The 10512-nt window shown below is 50.3% G+C and overlaps 1 protein-coding gene across 1 annotated transcript in view; it reads right to left on the bottom strand.

Annotated features, from left to right (window-relative positions):
• LOC135829699 (uncharacterized) overlaps nt 1-10512 on the bottom strand; it is a 163336-nt gene that overhangs the window by 41537 nt on the left and 111287 nt on the right. The window contains exons 23-24 of the mRNA XM_065342090.1: nt 2173-2244; nt 441-512 (exon numbers count right to left, since the gene is read on the bottom strand). Of these exons, the coding sequence (XP_065198162.1) occupies nt 441-512; nt 2173-2244 (144 nt within the window). The remainder of the gene's footprint in view (nt 1-440; nt 513-2172; nt 2245-10512) is intronic.

Here is a 10512-nt window from a genome sequence, read left to right as displayed (position 1 = left end):
ACAGACAGACAGACAGACAGACAGACAGACAGACAGACAGACAGACAGACAGACAGAAAGACAGACAGACAGACAGACAGACAGACAGACAGACCATCTCATTCGCTGCACGCATGGATACCTGACTTTCCAAGCTGCATACAGTGCACAGGCAGGTGAAGCATATGTTGTAGTACGTTATTTTGTGTACGTCGTGTGTACGTGGTATTGGTGCATGTGCGTGTTGATGTTGATGTGGTGTGAAAAGCAGTCTTCGTCTTGAGTTCATCATGTCTAGTTGTGTTTCGTCGTCATGTCAATATACCGTCTTTCAAATGTAGTTATCGTCGTCCATTGTATAAGTGTGGAGATGTCACGGGGCTGGGAGCAGGTGAAGAAAGTTAGATATAACACATACACCAGCAGTCTTAGACATGTTCAAAACAGTTACATGAACTTACAATGTCAGGCGGAATACATTGGAATGAAAGTTACCGCTTGGCAATGTTGTCAAGGCATTGTTCGACAGATTCCTGCGAAGCAGGCAGGCAGGCAGGCACACATGCACGCACGCACGCATGCACGCACACACACACACACACACAGATACACATGCACAAATGCATTCATACACACACACACACACACACACACACACACACACCATGTACCATGTATACGCCCGTCGCAAGAGAAGCACGCAAATCTGCAAATGCACTGGATGTGCACCCACAGATTTTTTTCTTATAGCAACGATAGCGAACAAGATCTGAATGAGACAGATCAAGACTTGCACCAGATAACTGTCTAATCCACACAACTGGCGAAGCCATGTGAATCGACCACCTATGCACACCTGGTCTACACCACACGGAGTACATCGGCATAAAACGGCCAAGACAGTTACCTATGCACACCCTACACTTGCTGGGGTAACCAGTATAGACAGCACGCTGCTTTGATAGAAGCAGACACTAGGTGCACTGGTACCTTGAAGTGAAATTGGAGTTACTTTACCAACCAGGCTCGGCTACTGAGTACTGGGAACCCAGAGCCAACAGACATACCAACAACCTCAGCCATGAAAGCTATATAGTAACGGCACACTGGATTGTGGGCAAGAAGGTAGCCTTCCGACAGGTTGGCACACACACACATACACATACACACACACACACACACACACACACACACACACACACACACAAGCGTACATGCACACACACACACACACACACACACACACACACACACACACACACACACACACACACACACACACACACACACACACACACACACACACACACACACACACACACACACACACACACACACACACACACACACACACACACACACACACACACACACACACACACACACACACACACACACACACACACACACACACACACACACACACACACACACACACACACACACACACACACACACACACACACACACACACACACACACACACACACACACACACACACACACACACACACACACACACACACACACACACACACACACACACACACACACACACACACACACACACACACACACACACACACACACACACACACACACACACACACACACACACACACACACACACACACACACACACACACACACACACACACACACACACACACACACACACACACACACACACACACACACACACACACACACACACACACACACACACACACACACACAAGCGTACATGCACACACACACACACACACACACACACACACACACACACACACACACACACACACACACACACATACATACACACACACACACACACACACATACACACACACACACACACACACACACACACACACACACATAAACACTTTCGTGCAAGCACACACAAACACACACACACAGGCGCGCGCGCACAATAAATTTAGTTCTGAACCTGGGTATGCAGGTGAGTGCATTTTGAGTTTGCGTTCACCATGACATGGCCAGCACCCCGGATCAAGGCTTGGCAGGGACAGGATCAATATGCACTCTTTTGGTGCGCTCACCCGTGAAAAAGCAAAACTGTTTGTTCCCAAGTCGATTGTCCAACCGGAATGTAGCCTATTCCTCCAATTACAAGTGGCACTTTCTGAACAACAGAGAACAACCAATCCCAGGTACGGCAATGAGACTTACACGCTAGTCAGGTTTCCGAACCCTTCAAAGAAATTGGCTGGCAGTGAAGACAGGCCGGCATTACTCAGTTTCCTGTGTCGACATAGACAGGCACATGTTAAAACAAGGACGACAGGCACGTGTTAACGACAGGCATATGTTAACAAGGATGACAGGCATATGTTTAAACGACAGGCACATGTCAACAAGGAAGACAGGCACATGTTAAATTGCAAAGAAGACAAGCACATGACAGTATTATGTCGTAAGACCATACAATCATAGTCATGACGCTCTACTCCACACTATAAACTGAACTTAGGAGCCTGACGCTCTAAATTGCCAATTTCTATAATTATCCCTTTATTACCGGATTACTTGCACAGCATGCACCAGAATTACGAATTTCAGCACAATTTCCAACTTCACCAGGTCATAACTTTGGTCTCCTTCACTTGATTTTCACAATCTAGGGCTCGTTAGAAAGCTATTGGCGAAAGCAACGCCAGGGTACCAAGCTCCCTTATCCAATCTCCACAAATCAGGCGCAGTAACACAGCAAAGTCGTCTCCAAGCCTGATATGCAAGCAAATTCGTCCCATCAACGCCATTCCACTCTCCTTCATCGCAGAACGCTCAAATTTGATTGAGACGATTCAAACTTCAGCCGACTACGTCATTATCATGTGTTTAGTCGCTCAAAGACCACACGAAAAGGGATTTCCCCCAAAAATGGCGAAGTGATCGATCAAAAGTTTGAATTTGCCGAGATGAAAATACGTCGCGCGATATCTCTGGCGTGCAACATCGTAACTCTTCTTTTTAGGATTATTGCATTGGATAGCTTGGAGTTTCCGCTACCAAATAGACCTTTCGATTGTTGAATTCGCACAAGAAATGATGGAGTTACGAAGATATTACTGGCCTACAGACTTTCGATCATATATGATCAAAAGTCTGCAGGCCGGTAATAAAGGGTTATTATTGAGAATAGAATGCGTTGATCATATCCTGGGAATAATGTGCTTTACAGTGGCAGTGCAAGAAACCGTCTTGAGCTCTCCCGTGGTATAGCCTGCTACGTGTGCAGCTCCTTAATCAATTTAGGAAAACTTCACTTCTCAACTCCGAAAATGGTCTCTTCACTGCGATTCAAATTAAAATTAAGATTTACAGTACACAGCAGTGTAAACCCAATTTAAATCTTAATCTGAATTTGAATCTCAGTGAAGACATGGTTTTTGGAGCTGGGAAGCGAAGTTTCCTGAATGTGTAAGTAGCTGCTTTAGAGTTTGCGGACAATTCGAAACGTTTATCCTTAATTAATATAAGAAAAAAATTAAAAAAATTTCACGGTTCGCGTCAGACTCGGTTGCTCTATATAGAGGCCGAGTTTTCCGCATCCGTAGGAACGCCACCACCCTTCAAGGATCAAGGCGCAGATGCAGCTCCTAAAGCGGTGGGAGGCGAGTAGATCAGCTCCCCACCATGTGGTCAAAGACCGAAAATCCCATTCACTGCATCTGTCATGACCCGGACTCGACTCGTCGTGAAAGCGACCACGCAATGAGATTCAGCAGCCAAAAGCTGGGCTCCGAAATATTCTAGAGTTCTGTAAGAACCATGATTAGTCCTGCGAAGGATTTGGCACTTTCGTTAGTTGAGCAATCATGGCTTACAACTCGTGGCCTAGAGTCGCAAGTGTTGTCGTACGTCGGCAACACCTTCAGTACAAGTCGTCAGCATTGTACTCACTACACTGTTGAGCTTGAGGGGACCCTGCTTAGTCCTGCAAGGGAGCTGATACCTTTGTTAGTCGAGCAAGCAAGGCCCCTCTTCTCGCGTCGTACGACGTAAAGGGTCCTGCAAGTGCTTCACGCACTGCGGACTCCGTTATCCCTTTTTGGGAGAGGTCGCGGCTTGACCGTGAAGCGCCCTACGGGGTAATGAGAGGGAAGAGCCTACGGGGCAGAAGATGAAGGGTGACCCAATCAAGACAGCGTACGGAGGCGGCGCGCTCTAGCTGCAGCAACACCCGACAGCGTACTCCAGGCTCCGTCGCACGATCGACGTACGAATAACCTCGGAGATCACTCATATTTGTAACACTATCATGTAATGTGGGTGAGCGAGCTCCCCGAAGCTATACTAAATATTTCCTACTAATTATTATATGAGCGTTAGCATGCTAACGCGAGTTAGCAGCCAGCCCAGCGAGCTGGCCCAACCTGCACGCATGCGCGAGTCACGTGGGCACGCGCCCTTCAATATCCTGTACAATGTCTCTTTCATGTCATTGCTGTTTGGACTTTCGAGCGTGCAACTTGCGGAACAGGTGTTCCCGAAACAATTTCCTTTCGTTAGACTTTCAAGCTTGCATTCTCGTATCTCTGCGTTTCAATTCAGACTTCATTGACGCCTGTTGGTGCCTGTTGGTGCCTGAAACAATGTCGTCGTCTACAGTGGAACGTCGACTGTGGTTTTTTAGCTTGCGCCATCATCAGGTTTCCTGAAATGAAGTACATCCACGCGATCTCAGCGACCCTTGTTTGTGCCTTGAAACAATGTCGTCGTCACCAACCGGCGTCCAGCCTCTCCGGATCGCCTCGCTCTACCTGGCTCCGCCGCCCGCCTACTGCGAACGCAGCGACGGCCGCCACGCAGCACCACCACTGCAACAGCAGGCGCGAGCCTGACGATCGTAATTCGTATCCAGAGAGGCGAGTTCGTGGACTTTGATTTTCTGTTGGAAGTAACAACGGGAGTTGTCCACTGCCGTCACCAACGCCACCCAGCTTCTCCTCGCTCTACTTGGATCCGTATCGCCGCTCGCCGCCAGCAGGCCGGACCCTACTGGGAGCCCGGTGCAGTGACGACCGCCATATGCGCATGCAGCACCAACAGCAGGTGAACCTGACTGTCCTATACGGGCCCTTCTTGATCGCGTCCAGAGAGGCGAGTTCGTGGACTTCGATTTCCTGCTGCCCGATACAGTTGCAGTCAGTCCAGCTCCGGCGACGTTCCAACTCCGTAGCCCCTCATGACATATGTTGCTCTTCTGGCGCACTAGCATTTATTTGAATCCGAACCCAGAACTGCGCTTCGTAGGCTGCATGACGGCAGCACTTGAGTTGAGACCTGGACAGTGTTCATGAATGGTCTGTGTTCCACTGTTCCTCACCGCGTTTCACGAGTGCCTGTGGACGTATTTGGCCACGATCGTCGCGGCCAATCGCCAGCTTTTGCCACCTAGAAACTGGACGTGATCAATACTCAATCTGCGGACAACTGTTTCGTCCTTTGTGGACTCATCAGCGCAGCACAGAGGGAATTAAGCCGAACCTGATAGCAATGGAAAATAAAATAAATCTCCAAAGCCAGGTTATCAATATCAACTTGTGGCAACTGCGCCTCGCGGTGTACTGGAACAGCACGACCCGCCTGCCAGCAGTGCAGCTCAGTGCACTCGCCAGCATTTCCGTGCGCATTTCGTCCTACTCACCAGTACAGATCCGCATCACGTACCGCAACCGTATGCCGCTACTACGAGTACGGCGCTTGCACGCGTCAGCTCAGGCAGTGCTACCTCCAGTGCCGACAGGAGCATCCCAGGGCAAAGTGTAAGGCCTCATCAGTAACTGTGTAAGCACTCAGTTTCTCACTTCTCAAAATTACTGGACTCACATCCTGATCCTATGCTCCGGAGGTATGTTGCACATGGTCGTAATTTTGGGGTTGTGGTAGGTTTCATCGGCAACCACTCAACTAACTGGGATCCATTGAATTTAACACGGTCACATGCTAACCCAGATTATATTTCTGCGCAACGATCCGTTTCTTGCAGCAGGCTTGGAACAGCTGGCCGATCCGTTTCTTGCAGCAGGCTTGAAACAGCTGGCCCGTGTTCTTCACCCCCTTTCTCGCCTCTGTGCTGTTCCGGCGTAGATGCGGTTCCTAGACGAACGGGAAGTTACACACGACACACCCTTTGTAAAGCCTGGAGGGTCGAAGTGTCAACGATTACATTCCAGCAGACGGTGTCTCTCCACAATGTCAAGATGACAATGCTGCAAACATGATTAGACAATTGCTCGCCCCGCTGTATCTTGCTAAGCTCAATGTTAAAAGTGCATTCTGCCGAATTCCCGTCTGCCCGGAGGAGTGGCCCTTGTTGAACCGCTGGCAGGATCAATACTGTTATGAGAGCGTCCTGCCCTTCAGACTGTACTGCACTCCAGGCCAGCTATATGGAACTCTGTCGCATCCGCCAGTGAATGGATTGTGTGCGGGCAGTTCGCACTCCCACGCCTGTTGCATTACGGGGAATACCTCAATTAATGTTACTTCCTCAATGCATGCTCTGGACTTGTGTTACCTCGCCAGCACTGAACTCGCTATTCTGCTCCGAGCGTTTACATACCTCGGTGTTTCTCTGGCCCCAGCAAAAGTGGAGGGTCCAGCTCAATTCCTGACGTTATTGGCATCTTCCCATTACGGGAAATACCTCGACTAACGTTTCTGTCTCCATGCATGCTCTGGACTTGTGTTAGCTCGCCAGCAACTCGCTACTCGGCACCGTGCGTTTACATACCTCGGTGTTTCTCTGGCGTCAGCAAAAGTGCTTCCTCGATGTATGCTCTGGACCTGTGTTAGCTCGCCAGCAACTCGCTACTCGGCGCCGTGCGTTTACATACCTCGGTGTTTCTCTGGCGTCAGCAAAAGTGGAGGGTCCAGCCCACGTCCTGACGTTTATCGGCGTCATCCTGGACACCCGCGCGCTCACATCAGTCTGCCGATGGACGAACTTGCCAAGCTTCACGACCTCCTACGGGCCACTCTCAACACAGCTTCAACTACCCAATGTCAACTCGAGTATCTTTTGGGAAAGCTCTCGTTTGCTACAAGAGTGATAGTCCCAGGACGCACATTGCAGATTGTGGTCACTTGCCAACTGGTACCGGCAGCCGTATTACCTGATCAAGCTCTCCGAAGAGTGCCTCAAATACCTTCGCTGATGGCCTTAGCTCCTGGAATACACCCTAAGTGGACGCCGTCCCCCAACTTGCTGCTATTCACTGATGCAAGTGGTGCACTTGGCTGGTGCGCAAACAATTGCAACCGGGGATAGGGCAATGGACAGTCAATCAAGCAGACCAGCCAATCGCAAAGAGTGGTTTGCAATTGTGGCAGCACCTGGAAAAGCTAGCGGCACCAGCAGCAGATGCCAATCGATCGGCTTTGCAGCAACTGCGAAAATCTTGCTCATCAGTTGTGGCTATGGCCTGGCGTCATACACCGGCCACTCGTTTCGAATCAGCTGCCGGACTCGATATTCAGAGAGGCGGGAAGGTGGAAAGCCATGTCTGCCCGAGTAACATTCAGAGGCCACCAGCAGCCAAAGCATGGGTGGCTGTGGCAATGGCCTCAGCCCATGATATCGAGTTCCTGTTAGTCAATCGTTACCGAGCTTGCACTGCTTACAAATATCACAGGTAGCTGCACTTTGTGATCCGCTCTGGGAGTGCCGATTTATGGAATATATGCTCTCAACTGGTTATGCATCTCTATATATCTAGCATTTGGCGGCTCTATTCAGAGTCATTGGCGGCTCCATGCGGAGGCATTGGCGGCTCCATGCGGAGTCATTCGGCGGCTCCATGCGGAGTAATTGGCAGTTCCATGCGGAGTAATTCGGCGGCTCCATGCGGAGTCATTCGCTGGCTCCATGCGGAGTCAATTGCCGGCTCCATGCGGAGTCATTCGCCGGCTCCATGCGGAGTCATTCGCCGGCTCCATGCGGAGTCATTTGCCGGCTCCATGCGGAGTCATTCGCCTGCTCCATGCGGAGTCATTTGCCGGCTCCATGCGGAGTCATTTGCCGGCTCCATGCGGAGTCATTCGCCTGCTCCAAGCGGAGTCATTTGCTGGCTCAGCTGCGAGCCATTATACCAGTTGCTCGAATCGGCACTCCCAGCTTAATGCAAAACTCGGTTGCTCTGTTGTGAGGTGGGGGGATGCTAAATGAGCGTTAGCATGCTAACGCGAGTTAGCAGCCAGCCCAGCGAGCTGGCCCAACCTGCACGCATGCGCGAGTCACGTGGGCACGCGCCCTTCAATATCCTGTACAATGTCTCTTTCATGTCATTGCTGTTTGGACTTTCGAGCGTGCAACTTGCGGAACAGGTGTTCCCGAAACAATTTCCTTCCCACCCTCCCACCCACTAGCTCAACTCATGTTTCTGGCGCACACATGACGGTATCTGTATAGTCCATGAGAATATATGCTCTCAACTGGTTATGCATCTCTATATATCTAGCATTTGGCGGCTCTATTCAGAGTCATTGGCGGCTCCATGCGGAGGCATTGGCGGCTCCATGCGGAGTCATTCGGCGGCTCCATGCGGAGTAATTGGCAGCTCCATGCGGAGTAATTCGGCGGCTCCATGCGGAGTCATTCGCTGGCTCCATGCGGAGTCAATTGCCGGCTCCATGCGGAGTCATTCGCCGGCTCCATGCGGAGTCATTCGCCGGCTCCATGCGGAGTCATTTGCCGGCTCCATGCGGAGTCATTCGCCTGCTCCATGCGGAGTCATTTGCCGGCTCCATGCGGAGTCATTTGCCGGCTCCATGCGGAGTCATTTGCCGGCTCCATGCGGAGTCATTCGCCTGCTCCAAGCGGAGTCATTTTGCTCAGCTGCGAGCCATTATACCAGTTGCTCGAATCGGCACTCCCAGCTTAATGCAAAACTCGGTTGCTCTGTTGTGAGGTGGGGGGATGCTAAATCACAATTATACTATAACAAAATCACATAAAAGCCGCCTTCTTCAACCGAATAAAAGTATCTTTGACCGCTCCCCTTCAACCTTCGACTACCTTGTGTGAGCCGGAAAACAGGTGAGCTACTTATCTGCTTGAGTCAACTATATTGGTTGACGACCTGGTGCCACTAGATGGATCACCGGCCATGACATTTGGTGCTGTGACCAGGATCAAGCGATAATGCTATAACATTGTTATGTGTGTCTCCTTCTTGAACAGTGTTGAGAATGGCTGACAGACAGCAACAGCGTGGCGCACCCGAGGCGCGACTTCCACGACATGCTGCGCATCAACAAGAACTGATCGTTGCATTGCAGGCAGGTGCCTCAGCACTGGAGGCCCTGCATCGGCACTCGCATGCCCAGAAGCTCCGGGCTATCGCAGGCGGACTGACGTCCATATTAATGGCCCTGAAGAAATTCTCGGCCGCAATTGAAGAGGGCCCTCCCCCGAAACGACCAAGACTCGCAACGGCGGCAACGCCTCGTAATCGTGCGCATGACGACGCCGTCACTGCAGCCCGAGACGCCGCAAAGGCTGAACGTGAACGCCTGACGGCAACGACCGACGCGGCCGTCGACGACGCCGCCAGCTTGGCCTCGGCCGAAGCCGAGATGTTGTCATAACTAAGTATTAGTTACTTGAAAGACGGCCCTTGAGGCGAACTGGAACAAACTTGTGTTTTGTGTGTCAAGCATGAGGGTTGATATTGGACTAGTGGTATAAACTAGTTCCAAGGGCTGCATGTACAAGGTAGTCAAACGAGGACGCACCCCAGCATGCTGCGTAGCTCCACACCCCTGGGCTCTTGAGCCAGGAATGGGAGAAATCAGACTAGCAGTAAGTTGTACTCATAGTCTGACTAAAACCAGCGTAGCCTGGCCAGATGGGGTCAGCAGGCCAGGAACGTCGGTTCAGAAAACTTCTACGGGAAGTGAATGAGGTGTGACTGGTCACACCTGAGCGGTACTCCAGGACCGGTACTATAGGTACTAGGTAGTAAATCCTCTACAGTCTACGGAGTTCGTAACATTGCACGGTGTACTATTGACACAATGACTGGCGACAGTCCGCATCCATAAGAAAAAAGAAACTTTCTAATTGTCCGCAAACTCTAACTAAAGCAGCCATTTACACATTGAGGAAACTTCATTTCTCAACTCCAAACTACAAAAACGGTCTCTTATGATGATGGGCCAGGCCCGAAAATTTGGTGTAATGTAAATTTTAATTTTAATCGCAGTGAAGAGACTGTTTTTGGAGTTTGGAGTTAAGAAGTGAAGTTTTTAAAAAAATTGGAAAAAAATACATATTCGCAATGCCCCAATAAACTCTATAATGACACAGCTCTTTACTTACAGAGTCGTCAAGTTAGCGAATTTGGTGTAAAAAAGTAAATTATCGTATCCGTTCCCGAAGGGAACTCACGACGGCCGCTAACACCCGATAAACCCTAGCGGCAGATGCAGCGCCTAACGGTGGGGGTGAGTGGGTGAGTCTCACAACCACTGGCACAAGCTCTTTACTACACAGCTCTTAAC

Source organism: Sycon ciliatum, chromosome 13 (genome assembly GCF_964019385.1).
Source record: "Sycon ciliatum chromosome 13, ocSycCili1.1, whole genome shotgun sequence".
NCBI lineage: Eukaryota > Metazoa > Porifera > Calcarea > Leucosolenida > Sycettidae > Sycon > Sycon ciliatum.
The sequence above is the reverse complement of the archived record's forward strand: the minus strand, read 5'-3'. Positions and strand labels throughout refer to the sequence as shown.